Consider the following 16,854-nt stretch of genomic DNA (forward strand, 5'->3'; position numbering starts at 1 on the left):
TCAGATTATTGCAAATTGTGGAGATTTTACATAAAGTATACTTTAATTTTAGATGAAATATCAAAGAAAATTTTGTTATAATTGAGATTTAATTTTTCATCTTCATGTTTGTTGCACTATAGGCATTGTGCTCGCCTTGTTCGCCCATCTTCTTTGAAAAATAAATTTTTGATGTGCACTTCTGTTGTGGTTGTTTTATGAATCCGTATTGAAAATAAAAAATAAAAAATGTACTATTATGTGCAACTAATTGAAATTTCAGTTGCCTCTGAATAAGACTTCTTGGGGAAAAAACCAAACTGGTAAAATATTACTTTACATGTATTACTACAAAGTAACAGTAAAGGCAACAACTATTGTATAGTTCATAAACTTGACTAAAATGCCAACCCAGTGAAAGGTATTAGGAAATACATTAACCAAGGAAAAGGTACATGTACTGTTACAACGCAAAATATAATAAAGACGCAAAATGTAGAAAATAGAGATTATTACATTTTGCATTACTACATTTTGCGTCGAAGTCAACGCAAAATGTAATAACGCAAACTGTAACAATGCACTCAGCCGAACCTTATCAAAGCAATAGACAGCTTACATTTATGAACTGGCCTTCCTAGGCATGCTGAGGATACGAAAAAGGGAAACTCGGTGCCAAAAATATATCATCTGTATATAAGAAGTAAAGTTATACGGTTTACACTGTCGCTAATTTGATATAGCTGTCGGATCCTCAGATTTTGATTAATTAAAGTGATAATCAATTTTCTACATTTTTAACAGTATAATTCTAGTCGCACTGCAAATGTTGCAGAAATAAATCATGTTACTTAGCAGTTTCACGTTTAATTTAGGCTGCACTATCTAAATTATCAGAAAGCTGGTCTCCCTAGATACATATACATCCCACAAAAGGCGAAATAAATCTTCAAAATTCCCGTACGTCGGATTTTGTTCCTTCAATATCTTGAGAACCTTGAGAGCAAATACATTTATCAGCTTTTAAAAAATCTATAAAAATTAGGTTTTGTTTCAGTTGTCTTGCTTTCCGCAGTTAATCGGCAGTGTTTCTTACATTCTTAAAGTACACGACGGGGAACTTTGGGTTAGGCGATTGATATTGGTTAATGCTTATCGTCCCTTATATTTAAACCTCCCTTGCACTTCGGTGACAAGAAGAATTTGACTCCTTGTAAGAAATAAAAACACAACTAAAAGTACAACGACAATAAATATGTACTTTAGCTAACTAGAATTTCAATACTTACAATCTCTTCATTCAAATCTAATTCACCTTTAAGTAAAGGTCATCAATTTGACAGGGTGTTATAAATATTTGAAGTTATTCACATTTCTTGATGTATGTTCATTGTAATACTAAGGTTGAAAATCTTTCACACAAAACGCACTTTTATCTTCTGAAGCTAAATTCCATAACATTGAATTAGATGGTACAGCTTGACGGAAAGAACGGGACGTAGTCAATTTCTTTTGAAATCAAATTAATTGGTGTTAATTTTACTCCTTTCCCCCCAAAACAATGGGCACAACTCAATTTAGCCACACTTCTCTGACAAATGAGCAATTGCCAGGAATGGTTTATGCATATTAATGTTTGCATTAGACAAAAACATTTCCATGGCCATAGGAACGGGGGGAGGATGCCAACCCCTACCCCCAATAATTTTGCCAATATATACATGTAGTATACTATAGAAAACATTGCTACTTTATGCTTATGCCCCCTCAATAATAACGTCTCTCTCTCTCTCTCTCTTTTAGGGGGATTGCTTGTCAAGGAATTTTTGCTTGGTAACCCCCCCCCCCCCCACACACACACACAACTGAAGGATGGGGATGTTTGCAAAATAACAAACCGTCCATCCCACTTTTTTTTCAAATCAGTGAACGACAGATCAAGGGGTCATGATTTTGGCAGACATGAATCTATAATACAGTAAAACCTGTCTTATCTGACATCTGTATAATCGTTTTCCCTGTGAATTCTGACCTTTATTAACCCCCCCCCTCGAAAAGCAGGGGGGAATATAATGATGGGGATTTTCATCCGCATGTCCATTACGCTTGGACAACTCCACCTATACCACGGAATAAAATTTAGCAAGACTTTCACAGAATCTTTTTTACATTGTCTCATTACGCACCTCCTACTTTGTGTTTTGATCAGACACATATTTGGGATTTCCAATAGCAAAACATGGGCTCTGCCATTATACTCATATGGTAGTGTGCCGGGGGAGGGGGGGGGTATTATTTTGTGAACTAAGTGCTCACAGTACCTCTTCCACTGTGCATTCCAACATCCTGTCCATTCCTACCTGGGTGCCTGCCAGATCAGACAGGTTTCACTGAATATATGAAAAGATTTGTTATGGTTTTTCTGGGCAATGTGGTCCTAAAGAAGATTTTTAAATAATCCCATCCTATTTATGCCCCGCCATGAATATGGCTGGGCCATATAGTGTTTAATGTCATGTCCGTCTTTCCATCTGTCCTTCCGTCACACTTTGCGTTTAGCTCGGTTCAAAGCCCAGTTTCAAAGAAACTATCCAAGATATTTTTTATCAAACTTCATATGCTGATAGATTTTAATGAGAGCTATGCAACTGCATCAACATTTTTTGACCTTGACCTTTCCTTTGACCTTGCTTTTCTTAAATTAGTGTTTAGCTCAGTTTAAAAGATACCATTCAAGATAGTGTAATCAAACTTCATATATTGATACATACTGACGCAAGCTACTCAACTGCATCAACATTTTGACCTTGACCTTTCCTTTGACCTTGCTTTTCTTAAATTAGTGTTTAGCTCAGTTTTAAAGAAACCATTCAAGATATTTTTATCAAACTTCATATGCTGATACATACTGATGTAAGCTATCCAACTGCATCACATTTTGACCTTGGCCTCTCATTTGACTTTGACCTCACTTTTCTCAATTTGTGTTTAATTTAGTTTTAAAGAAACCATTCATAATATTTTTTATCAAACTTCATGTGCTAATACATACTGATATAAGCTTTTCAACTGCATCAACATTTTCAGTGGAATTTTCTTTAAGAAAACATAGAGCGCATGCATCGCCCACAAAGATTTTGAGATATGATATTTTTCAAAGCATTTTACATAATATATCTAAAAATTGAAGTGGGCGAGGGCTGCAGACACTATTTTCTAAAGGAAAGTAAGCACAGAAATGAGTCATTTTGAGGCTTTTCTGCATAAAACTAAGAAATGTACCAAATTAATGATGTCATATTTCCAGAATGGTCCTCCTTCATGCCATATTCTTTAATGATTTATCATATTCATCTACTCAACTCACGTTATAGCCAATTTAATAACTTTTTAAGAACATTAAATTTTTAGGGCACAATAAAGCCTAAACCGTACCTTCTTCTTTGCATTTTGCTTAGTTTTAAAGAAACCATTTAAGAAATATTTATATAAGCTTATGCACTTCTACATAATTTGGTGAGTATCCAACTTTTTAGATTTCAATTTCAATTTTGAAGAAAATATTCTCATCAAATTTCATACATCAATACAAATTTTCATGTTGCATTACTAATATACCCTCGGCGGGGCATTCATGTCCTATGGACATATTTCTAGTTATATTATACTTTAACTATATCTTAATTATCCCGAATTGGGTCATTAGCTGTGGACATGCTCTGAGATGAACTATAAAGCATGTAATATAGTCTGGCTATCTGATGTGACAGGAAACACTGCCTATAGAAAGTTTAAAGTTGTAACCATGAGTGTGTTATTTGTAAAATGCAAATTAAAACAAAACTTTCTAGAAAATCTCATCTTTTTATATCAGACTAAACAAAATGACTTCACACCTCACTGTACAAAAAGTCACTATTTTCAAATGCCATCCAAAACAATACTATGAGTTTGGGGTTGTTTCCTTGAGGGTGTGTGTACTTGATTCACTAGACTCCTTCTTTTCTGTTTGAGAGCTCTTCTCCATTTGTTCTTCAGGAAACCAGTCCTTCAATTTTTCATATCTAAATGATCGCCTGACATTGTTTGGGTTATCGTCCACTGTGAAATACTGAAAATTCATGTATTTATCACCAATCTCTTTCCATATCTTCATTGTCTGTTGTTTGGCAGTATTGTAACAATGATCTGGGGGGAAAAAAAATGTTATCTTAAGTTTACAATGAAAGTACACAGCACAGGAATTTTAATAAGTAAATTATTTACATTGCAAAGGTATTTTATACAAGTTTTATAACATATTAATCCAAAAGATAAAACAAAGACCGACTTTTTTCATAGTATTCAATAACTATGAACATTGAACACTATACAGTTGAACTTCAGTATCTCGAACATTGATATCTCAGAAACCTTTGAAATGTTGAAGTGAGCTGGAAGTCCCAACCACTTTTTTCCTTTATGTATCTTAACCTTGATATCTTGAATCCTAGGATATGTCAAAGTTTTCTCTAAGTCCCATCAAGTTTGAGATAACAAGGTTTGACTCTAGGTATATCACAATGACATTAACAGGTAAAAGTATTCTATTCTATGACATTATTCACCATTGTTTCAAAAGAAAGAAGAAATCACTTGGCCACGTACAATGCTAACCCAAGTCACATTTCTCTGAGAGAGTGGATGCTTAAACATGTGTATATACATTTCCCGCACTTTTGACCTGGTCTTTTTAAGAAGACATTGAAGAACATTGCTATCCTATGAAGAATTTGATTCTCCTATGTGGCCCTTCCATACAAAACATGGAGATAATATAAATATCAATTTGTATTTTTTAGCTTTCGGATTCTCAAGATCAACATTGTATAAATAGTGAAAGTTTTGGAGGGTAACAGTTGAAATTGACACCCTGAAAGAAAACTATTGTCAACCAACAAGTCAGTGGAGGTTGACAATGGTTTTCTGAGGGGTGTCAATTTCAACTGTTACCCTCCAAAACATGCACCATTTATTTCATTATACTGAATGTCCAATTGATATTTTAGAAAGTTGGATATTGTTGTTGTTCCAAATCAGATCTCATTTTTGAAGGTATTTAAACACTCTGCTTACTTACTTACTTACTTAACCTCTCCGTGCCCCATGTTCACAAATATTTTTTCTTCTATTTTTTGTTTTTGCAATCAATCTCACTCAGACCAAGCTATTATTAACATCATGTTTATTTGTCTTATTTCAAACATACAACTGAGTCACGTTTTGAGAATTCTACCGCGAACTGTTCGTGCTTACATTGCACATGTTACATTATTGTTATATTGTTATGTTACCCATTGCTAAGTGTGTTGCTAATGCTAAAGGTAACATTAAAAATTAGTTAATGCTTCTAAACCAATCAGATTTCAGTATTTAACATGAAAGTATGATAATCTTAAATGACAACTCCAAATTTCCCTATATGCCGATTGTCTCCTTTCAGTATGGGTTAGAGACAGATGCTGGACACTTTAAGGTCAGAAGAGCTAATTTGAGTTTAATATGAGTAAAATGTTGAGCATACCACAAAGAAATCCACGTCTGAAGTAATTTCCACAAGTTAAACAAATCTCCCTCCGTTCTTTAAAGTTCTCCTTCAGAAAAAGTCCATAATGGCCCATCTTTCTCATCATTCGTTTTTCCTTTGACCTCCTCTTCTTTGGGACAGCTGCCCTCATGATGTTTTCAAAACAGTCCTTTAATGTCTGCCAAGATGACCCATTTTCATATTTTTCTGGTAGGTGATTCACTGTGACCAAAGCTGGTGCTAAAAGCAAAATTCAGAAGAACAAAATAAAAAAAAAACTAACCTGCTGAGTGCTGAATAGTGTAGTTCTATGGGATTACACAGGTCCAGCACAATCTCTTGATTAAGCTATATAGCTTGAAATAGCTATATAGCTTTATTAAGCTATTCAAAATAGCTTGATAAAGCTATTTATGTGCAGTTTTTAACAAAAATGTTATTTGTGCAAAATAGACAAAAAGTCGCAAGTAATTGACTATTCATATATGTACTACTAGATGAAATCCCGCGCAAGCGCGGGTAATTGAATTTATACCACTACCGACAGAAAATATATTGTAGTTTCTACTGACAGGCTACAGGCTTATAACAGGAAGAAATACTTTGTTCAAAATCCCGCATGTGCGTCTCCAACCACCCCCACCCCTTTTGTGAAAACTTGAAAAAATAACAATTTCATTAATTGATATTTATTGTGAAACCTGTTATACTATGTTATGGATATTGTACTTCATATGCTCTTATCATTTCCGTCAAGGATCAAAGCAGCGAATATGCACATATTACTGATAGTTTTTTTCGGGGGGGGGGGGGGTAAAAATTCACAGGTATTCGGGTCTTGGTTTATAAATATGTATGTACCTTTTTGATATGTAAAAAATGTAATTTATCTTTTTTACATATCAATAAGGTACATACATATCTATAAACCAAGACGCAAGTACCTGTGTAAAAATTAGCTTTCAACGCCCTATGAATAGGCCGAGTATTTGATACAAAAGACTGTATACAGAAAAAAAACTGAAATGTATCGATTAAAACACAAAATTTTACAGCTTTAATTGTATTTGAGCAATATCTTATTCATAAATTTCTCTTTTCATGTAAGCAATTTTATTACCAAGTAGAAATTGTACTTCGGGTTCGTTGTCACGATGCTCTCACAGTGAGGAATATATTACACATTTTACCAATAAATTTATTAAGGAAACCTACTACATATATGTAATATCTTTCGATATATAAATATATTCACAACTTATAGTGTTATCAATGATTTACCATTATTTCAATGACCATTCACACAATGACATCAGCTTTTTTATGTTCCTGCAGCTATAATCGTCTCCTTTTTCTTTTTAACATCGGGCTCGATGCTATATGATGTTCTAGAAGCTTCCGTCAATATTAAGATCGGTGAATGACAAAAATAATTTGTACATTTCCCTTTTTAATCGGTTATCACAACATACTTCTTTTATGTCATTTAAATCAAGTTTTGATTGAAGTTTTGATTGAATAATTCAGTGATGACGTTTTATGAAATAAGTAAACGACTGATTGTTGTCAGTTTCATTGAAAATTGCCAGTAACTTAGATCTGCCAACCGGAAACGCCACCGTACTCATGTTTTTGCTATTTCATGGCTTTTTATAGAAAATAAAAGTAGGCTTTTAATTTAATGTACGATACTTACAATGCCAGTGAAATCTAAATATAGTTTACGGACATCATATTGTATCTAGTGTATTCTTAGAGGAGTAAGTAAAAACTCTGGTGCATCGGTTTCGGAGTTTATTTGCAAAATTTATTAATTTATAAGTATAGATGGGCTATAAAACAACAACCAAAATCAAAGATAGTTCCAACACTGCAGCATTTGAATACTTTTAAGCAAAAGATGAATTTCCATTGTTGGGTAACTGTACACTACCTTGTGTGCGTTGAAACATGGATAAGTACGATTGCTTCTCATTGTACTGAATTATTACCAGTCAACTATCTTGTTGACCATAATTGACCTCCTTTATAATTTCATTCGAGATCTAACTGTATCAATTGCTTTATATAGCCCAAAAACTTTTAGAACTTTGAGTACAAAGTCTCTTAAGGAGACACAATTTGATGAGTGATTTTTACATGCATTATTTTCAGAAGAGTTCAAGGTTAAATATTATCATTGCACCAAGGTGCGACTTTTTGTGCATGCTGAGAAAATAATACATTTGAGAAAAAAGTGTGATAAAATAGCTAAATCAAGCTATTCTGAATAGCTTAATAAAGCTATATAGCTAAATCAAGCTACATAGCTAAATCAAGAGATTGTGCCGGACCTGTTACATATTTTAAATAATTAATATTAAAATTAATCTCTCACAATATATATAAATTTCCAAGTGTACAATAATCATAATGGTCAATTTTTTTTTCTAATTAAATTGATCACACAAAAAGTATGCTTCGCTAGTATAAACTTTATCTTGAAAGATTTATGGACATTTCGAATTTCCTCTGTAACAACAAATCAATAAATAACTTAAAGTGGTTATTTATAATGCATCCCAAAAACCTTTTTGAATGTAAAATATCTCTCTTTTTACCATTGTATCTAAATCCCAAATACAGATTTTGCAAGGTTCTTTGAAACTTAGTAATCAGACTCATTTTGCGGCGTGATTTTCACCTGGTTGTCATTTTAACATTTTGTAAGGGAACCAACCAAGTGAAATAAAGCGTGCGGTAACTATTTCGCATTTACTAGTTGTTGACAATAATGGAATATGATAAAATATTCAACTCATTTTAGGGAAATGTTAAATAAACAAAATTCCAATGAAGTTTTAAGTTTCATATAAAAGGAAAAAATCAAAATATTAGAAAATTTATTTGCTATACTTTTTATATCTTTGGTACAAGTTAACCTTTTATTTTTTAGTTGCATTGTCATTTCAACATGTCGGAAAGATACAGTTTTTCTTTGACTACTTTTAGGTAATTCGATAGTTTGTTCAAACCTTTGGTTGATATATCTAAATTTAATATTTAAACTTTTTTTAATGATGTTTACCATTGTTCTCTTAAGTAATTCAGCTGTAAAGAGGTCAAATGAAATGAGAATCTAGATCAACCAATCTACCAGTGCATGAAACTACAGCCACAGGGTATCAAGAGATTTGTATTCTCATTATATCTTAGTAATATAAAAAGCGTAAAAGAAATATTAAAAGAGTAGTGGTTTGGGCTATATGGATATCGGCCTAGATAGATCAGTGGACAGTTAACAGGCTAAAGCACGAGACTCTGTGACAAGTAATGCAGGGAATCTGATTAGGTGCAGATCTGTAGCTCATTGGCACAGGCACTTGTTTCATATATGGGGTCACCCCCTTCTTTTTCTTTCCACAAGATTCCTAACTCAATTTCAGGTTGGGGTTCTAAATGTAGGATAAAACCAAAGACTTCTGAGTTTTCCATTCAGAGGTCTTTGGTTTAATGACTTTAATCCTAAATTTATAACCCCAACTGGAAGTTTTGTATCCCGTCTAAAGTTCTAAAATGTATCGAGGTAATTTTTGAGGAATAAATGAGTGGTTTACAACAAAGAAGCTTGACCAGAGACGTCTGAAACTATTTATTTGACAAGAAAAAAGTCTCTCAAAGCGAATGATGTCATTTTAAAGTAGGCTAATAATTGATAAATTAACAAAATAGGAGCTTGAAGCGGGGGTACCTGAAATTCAGTTAAGTACCATGTGAAAAGAAAAAGAAGGGGTGACCCCATATATGAAACAAGTGCCTGTGCTCATTGGTCTGAATTTATATTCCAATCTCGAAATATTACTATCCATATGTGTTCCTAACATATTCTTTTACTACTTCAGCAACAAAACATTCCCCAAACCCATTGTTGATAGCCATCCTGGGCCTAATAGAGACCATGAAAATTTCGACTACTTATACTGCCATTTTGTGTGGCAAGACAATGCCTTCATGCCTGGCTTGTACATACAGTTTTGTTGTGGAAGTAGTATTAAGCATGTTAGAATATACTATAGTTACAGACCCTAAAACGTGCTACTACACCACTAGCACGGTTTGGTTCACTTTGTGCACGGTACGGTACGCTTCTTGCATGGAACAATTCATTTTGTGTACGGTACGGTTTGCTTTGTGCACGGTACGGTACGCTTCCTGCAAGGAATGGTTCCTTTTGTGTATGGTACAGTTCACTTTGTGCATGGTACGGTACGCTTCTTGCACGATACGGTACGCTTTTTGCACGGAACAGTTCGTTTCCTTCATGAGGTGTAGTAGCACGTTTTAGGGTCTGTACTTTTTAGAGTAGTGGTTCGAATCCACCTGGTGCCACACTTTAACTGTTTCAAAATGTGGCCTATTCAAGTACAGTTTTTTTTTTTATGCCCCGCCATGAATATGGCCGGGGCATATAGTGTTTGTCATGTCCATCTTCCATCCTTCTGTCCTTCCGTCCTTGTCCTTCTGTCTGTCCTTCCGTCACACTTTGCGTTTAGCTCTGTTCAAAGCTCAGTTTCAAAGAAACTATCCAAGATATTTTTATCAAACTTCATATGCTGATAGATACTGATGAGACCTATGCAACTGCATCAACATTTTTTGACCTTGACCTTTCATTTGACCTTGACCTCACTTTTTTTAAATTAGTGTTTAGCTTAGTTTTAAAGACACCATTTAAGGTAGTGTAATCAAACTTCATATGTTGATACAGACTGATATAAGCTATTCAACTGCATCATCATTTTTTGACCTTGACCCCACTTTTTTTAAATTAGTGTTTAGCTCAGTTTTAAAGATACCATTCAAGACAGTGTAATCAAACTTCATATGTTGATACATACTGATGTAAGCTATTCAACTGCATCAACATTTTTTGACCTTGACCATTTCTTTGACCTTGACCTCACTTTTCTTAAATTAGTGTTTAGATCAGTTTTAATAAAATCATTCAAGATATTTTTATCAAACTTCATATGCTGATGCATAATGATGAGAGCTTTTCAACTGCATCAATATTTTTTGACCTTGACCTTTCCTTTGACCTTGACCTCACTTTTCTTAAATTAGTGTTTAGCTCAGTTTTAAAGATACCATTCAATACAGTGTTATCAAACTTCATATGTTAATACATACTGATGAGAGCTATTCAACTGCATCAACATTTTTTGATCTTGACCATTCCTTTGACCTTGACCTCATTTTTAGCTCTACTGGTCAGAGACCAGAAGAGCTTATGCGATAGTAAGGTGTCCGTCGTCCTTCCGTCTGTCTAGCTGTCTGTCTGTCTGTCTGTCCGTCTGTAAACAATTTTTCAAAATACTACTCTTCCTACAGTTTTGGTCTGATTTCAATATAACTTGGCACACAAGTAGACTACACTAAGGTACATAATTCTGTGTATTGGTTTTTGATTTTGATGAAGGTGTTGCCATGGTTACTAAAAATAGAGCTTTATGGGAAGTACTTTCAAAACGCTACTCCTCCTACAGTTTTGGTCTGATTTCAATATAACTTTCTAGAAAACTCTTTCAAAACCCTACTGCTCCTACAATTTTGGTCTGATTTCAGTATAGCTTGGCACACAAGTAGACTACACTAAGATACATAATTCTTTATATCAGTTTTTGATTTCGATGAACGGTGTTGCCATTGTTACTATAAATAGAATTTTCTGTGAAACTCTTTCAAAACGCTACTCCTCCTACAGTTTTAGTCTGATTTCAATATAACTTGGCACACAAGTAGACTACACTAAGATACATAATGCTTTTTATCGGTTTTCGATTTCGATGATTGATGTTGCCATGGTTACTAAAAATAGAAATTTCCTTGAAATACTTTCAAAATGTTACTCCTCCTACAGTTTTGATCTGATTTCAGTATAACCTGGCAAACAGGTACAATACACTAAGATAAAACATTGTCTGTTGTTTTTTGATTTTGTTGATTGATGTTGCCATGGTGACTAAAATCGAAATTTCTGTAAAAATTTTTTAAAAGGCTACTCCTCCTACAGTTTTAGTCTGATTTAAATAAATAGTAATAATCCAACAATCTCAATAAAACAAAAAGAGACTACACCAAGGATCATTATTCTATGTATTGCTGTTGCTAAGTTTCAAGTCCAAGTGTTACATAGTAACATTGTTATAAGTACAAACCAGTAGAGCTACAGTCTCATCAGAGACTTCTGGTTCTTAAATTAGTGTCAAACTTCATATGCTGATACATACCGATGTAAGCTATTCAACTGCATCAATATTTTTTGACCTTGACCTTTCCTTTGACCTTGACCTCACTTTTCTCAATTTGTGTTTAACTCAGTTTTAAAGAAAACATTCATAATATTTTTATCAAACTTCATATGCTAATACATACTGTTGTAACCTTTTCAACTGCATCAACATTTTTTTGACCATGACCTTTCCTTTGACCTTAACTTTATTTATTTTAAATTAGTGTTTATCTCAGTTTTGAATAAATCATTCAAAATATTTTTATCAAACTTAAATATGCTGATACGTATTTGTGAGAAGTATTCAACTGCATCAAAAACATTTGACCTTGAACTTTCTTGTGACCTTGACCTCACTTTTCTTAGATTTGCATTTTGCTTAATTTTAAAGAAACCATTTAAGATATATTTATGTAAGTTTATGCACTTATACATAATTTGGCGAGAATTTATCATCTATATCCAACTTTTTAGATTTCAATTTCAATTTTAAAGAAACTATTCAAGATTTCATACACTAAAACAAATTTTCATGTTGCATTACAAATATACCCTCGGCAGGACATTCATGTCCTATGGACATATTTCTAGTTTTATATGAGGTATTGTATTTTCCTTCAGTTGTTCATTTACATGTAATGCATGTTCATTAGACAATAAAGAGAAAAGATCATAAATCCCCTGTTACTAAAATGCAGTCATGTGGAAGTATACCTCAGTGCAACACCCTCTTTGAGGACAAAAATTATTCACTCTGTGTTACTCAGTACAATAATGTACTTTGAGTTGTGATAGATTTCTATTGTATATACTTTTTGTTAATTCGATTCCTTAAAAATAAATCAATGCAGTGTATATGATTTTATTTTCTGTACTACTAGTACTTTTTTGGGTTCTTGAGCTGAAACATGTAGTGCTTGTTTTATTTGAACTAAATATATTTATAAGTCAATGGTCTTAATTCAGATCCCTTCAAGGTTTTTAAACAGTAGGACTACTTGTCAATTACTGCACTCTGTTGGGTTTTAATTAAATAATTTGTATACATCAACATGATCAATGGCTTGTTTTTATTATCATGAAGAGAATTGAGATGTTATCATTACAATGAAAAAAAGAAAAGTATCAAATTATAATAACATTTTCAGATAACAAACTCTAAATGTGTTGCCAATATCATGCTACATAGTGTCTATGAAAAGGTACCTTCTATCTCTATACATACTGCATACATGGAAATAGAAAGATTTATCTTACTTCATGTATGTAGCCTAAGTTCATTGACTGGAATGAAACTTGTTAAGCTTTTTGCAAGGACTAAACCAATCTTGACCCTATAGGTCATTGCTATATATTTATAGTGAATCAGGAGAGATTATCAAATACATTTGGTTATGTTTTTATTTCAGTCCCTCTGGGAAGCTTGTACAGATAGAGTATGCCTTGGCAGCAGTAGGTGCTGGTGCTCCTTCTGTGGGTATAAAAGGTATGTTGTCTTGTAAAGGAGATGGTGCTGTGTGTGCTTATAAGAAATTCTAGTGAACATAACTTACATGTCTTAGGAGAGTTAATGATCAGAAAAGGAAATTCAAATATCTCGCAGTTGTTTCTGAATATGATAAATCACTTGTAAGCATGAACCATAGTGTGGTGGCAATGTTCTGAAAAAAGTAGGTGAGCATTGTGGCCCATGGGCCTCTTGTTTGCATCACGAATGGACACTGTACACACTCAGGCTTTTCTGCATTGGTTATTAAATCAATATGCTCTTTTTTTGTCTGATGAAATCATTTGTATGTGAATTACTGAAATAGCATTTGTACCAGGTGTGATAAAACCACAATAAATGAATAATAATGATCTTCTTTCCATTTTCTTTTAGCCTCAAATGGAGTTGTTTTAGCAACAGAGAAGAAGCAGAAATCTATATTATATGACGAAAACAGTATCCACAAGATTGAAATGATTACCAAGAATGTGGGCATGGTCTACAGTGGAATGGGCCCTGACTACAGGTGAAATGTGTGCTGTTTTTGATAGCTAGTCATGGTAACAACAATAGTAATGAATACAGTACCTACAGGTCTGTAGCTCACTGGTCTGACAAAAATTCAGATGGATGACCAGAAAGCTATAGATCCATGCATTCAAAAAAATTGTACATGATATTGTGGACAAAAAAGTGTGCACAGTTCAAGAGTTATATCTCCGTATTTTTAAGCTGCCATCTCAAATGTTACTAACTGTGTGTTCTTAATTATTCTTTACTATTCTATGACAGAACATCCCCACAACTGTTGTTAATAGCTCTTCAGGGCCTGAAGTTGAGACTATTGGAAAATTTGTCTGCTACCATTTATAAACAGTTAATTTTGCACATGTTATTAACCAAAAAAAATTTAGAAAATGAGAGTGGTGATTGAGTTGACATTCCAAGAGCCAGCATGAAAAGTAAATGAAAAGTAAATCAGCATAAAATGATCAGTAAAGCAGAAATATTCTTTCAACTATGAGGACAATATTCAAAATTCTGTTTATAAAACATAGTACTTCAATATGTACTTTACCAGTAATTGTACAAACATAAAGTAGTAGATATAGCAATTGATGTAGTAATTCAGCAAAAAAAGAAAAAAAAAGATTATTTTGTCAGGTTTACATATGAGAGCAAATTTATGAGATTATTTTTTCCTCTTTCCCTTAGAGTACTCTTGCGGAATGCAAGAAAGCTAGCCCAGAACTATTACTTAGCCTACCAAGAGAATATACCCACAGCCCAGATAGTGCACAGAATAGCCAACGTCATGCAGGAATACACACAGTCAGGGTATGTTAAAAAAGCAACAACACAAAAATGATATATAAATGGAATACCTTACTTGCCATGCATAACTTCATATAATGTCTGTTGTCAATGACAATTTTATGAAATGGGATGAAGAGAAAGGGACTGTATTTATCAGCAATTTGATCATTGTACCTATACACACATTTAAATTTCTTGATTTTTCTCTGAATGTACATTTCCATTATAATAACACTAACAATGTTTAACCACTGAGAATAGCTGAAAATTTTTTTTATAGGACTGAAGTCAAAGATGAGTCTATTCATATTTGAATTTAAGTTTGGAATATCTATGGTATATATGACTTGCTATGAAGTTATAAATGTTTCATTGATTTTATCAGAGGTGTGCGTCCCTTTGGGGTGTCCCTGTTGATTGCTGGCTGGGATGAGGATGAGGAGAGGCCATACTTGTACCAGTGTGACCCCAGTGTAAGTCCTTAATTAGTAAATGGCTGATAATTCATTGAGGTGTGAGATGTATGCAACCTAAAACAGAGAAATTGTATGATGCCTCATATATTGATTATTATCCTCAAAGATCACCTATTATATAATGTTCTCGATTAGAAAATCTATATAGTAAATGTTTTAAATTTGCAAAATGTGGCAATAATTTTTTTTATTCTCCTCAGGGAGCATATTTTGCTTGGAAAGCAACAGCAATGGGAAAGAACTATGTTAATGGAAAAACATTTTTAGAGAAAAGGTAATGTTACATATTTAAAATGCATCTAGAAGGACTGAAATTTGCATGATTATGATAAGCATTTAGCTGTCTACCAAAATTATGAAACTCATGACCCCCACCCTTCTCCATTTTATCATTCACTTAAGACCAGGATTAAGGCCCAGGGTTGGGCTAAGGTGGACATACATTATCATGAATATTAAAAAAATTATCTATGACATTTTTGGATATTTTAACTCATGGATAACTAACAAGCAAACTAAGAGCATTACAGTGTATCATAATGAGAAACTAGCCATCTATCAAGATTTTAAATTCCTGTCCCCCAGGTCAAGAATTCAGGCCCCAGGGTGGTGCTCAATAGGTCATACCTTGAAAATTCATTATTCAGTGTACCTTTCAAAATCTTATTTATTCCTGGACATTTAACAAGCAAGCAGTATGTGTGATGGCAGTTAACTATTTTCCCTTTACCAGATTTCTGAAATGTATGTTCCCAGAGCTGAGACTCAGGGATGGGGCTAATTTGAATAAATATTAATTAAAATGCATATTGTCTATTGGTATAAATCGTTTCTACTCCTAAGCTGCTTGAATATGATTGTGAGCAAAAAAAGTCCTCAGACACCAGATTGTAAAATTCATGTCACATGAGTCCCGAGTTCTAGTCCCAGGTGAGACTGAGCTGGTCATATCCAAAGACACTTGTGATACTCAGGTAACTGTCAAAGCCCGTGGGGGATTATGTTTCTTGAACTATGTGTGTCTTTTGATTTCATGAAGATTGTCCCTTTATTTATTGTAAAGGGGGAGGGGGGTTACAATAGTGTTATACAGTTAAAGTAGAAAACATCATTTGCTTCCCCTATGTCCTGTGACATGTTTTATAAAGAACATGATGGACTTACTGTTTGCCCTTGCAAAGTACAATATTGTATCCATCTTCATTCAGTTCATATTCAAAAACACTAAGTTTTTCAGCTCATGTACATATATACAGAGTAAATGGTACAAGGAATTCAATATTTTTGTTGTTTACAGGTACAGTGATAACCTAGAATTAGAAGATGCTGTCCACACAGCCATTTTGACCTTGAAAGAAAGTTTTGAAGGTCAAATGACAGAAGACAACATAGAAATTGGAATTTGTAATAAAGATGGATTCCGACGTTTAACTCCCCCAGAGGTTAAGGATTACCTAGCCTCTGTACAGTGACATTTTCATCCTCATCATGTTTTATAGTGCTACTCATTAAATGTTGCAGAACAATAACATTAAAATCTTTTGTATAAAACCAACTGTTTACTTTTTTCACACTGTTTAGTGGAATTTGTGAATTATTAATACAAAATTCACATGATGCATTCTGAATCTATTAAAGAAAGTGACCGTTCTGAAACTATACTGTCCAGTTTTATTGTCTGCCATTCCTAGCCTCTATGTACATCTGCAGGATGATTTAATGTTCTGGCTACACTGTACTACCAGACATGACAAGC

General features: G+C 33.6%; 2 protein-coding genes across 2 annotated transcripts; one reads left to right on the plus strand and one right to left on the minus strand.

Moving 5' to 3' along the window:
• Nucleotides 1–3,823: 3,823 nt before the first annotated feature.
• On the minus strand, nucleotides 3,824–8,242 carry LOC133188393 (large ribosomal subunit protein bL32m-like). The gene is made up of 3 exons (XM_061323834.1): nucleotides 8,146–8,242; nucleotides 5,543–5,785; nucleotides 3,824–4,167 (listed from the first exon to the last, which is right to left on the minus strand). The coding sequence occupies exons 1-3, from the start codon at nucleotides 8,207–8,209 to the stop codon at nucleotides 3,923–3,925; spliced, it is 552 nt and encodes a 183-aa protein (XP_061179818.1). The 5' UTR covers nucleotides 8,210–8,242; the 3' UTR covers nucleotides 3,824–3,922.
• A 226-nt stretch (nucleotides 8,243–8,468) lies between these two features.
• LOC133188471 (proteasome subunit alpha type-2) lies at nucleotides 8,469–16,653 on the plus strand. Its single transcript, XM_061323954.1, has 7 exons — nucleotides 8,469–8,536; nucleotides 13,226–13,302; nucleotides 13,699–13,831; nucleotides 14,521–14,643; nucleotides 15,008–15,095; nucleotides 15,299–15,372; nucleotides 16,396–16,653. Exons 1-7 carry the CDS (start codon nucleotides 8,499–8,501, stop codon nucleotides 16,568–16,570), a joined length of 708 nt encoding a protein of 235 aa, XP_061179938.1. The 5' UTR covers nucleotides 8,469–8,498; the 3' UTR covers nucleotides 16,571–16,653.
• Nucleotides 16,654–16,854: the final 201 nt, after the last annotated feature.

This window comes from Saccostrea echinata, unplaced genomic scaffold (genome assembly GCF_033153115.1).
Source record: "Saccostrea echinata isolate AGI-Se365-2 ecotype Australia unplaced genomic scaffold, CSIRO_AGI_Sech_v1 ptg000001l, whole genome shotgun sequence".
NCBI lineage: Eukaryota > Metazoa > Mollusca > Bivalvia > Ostreida > Ostreidae > Saccostrea > Saccostrea echinata.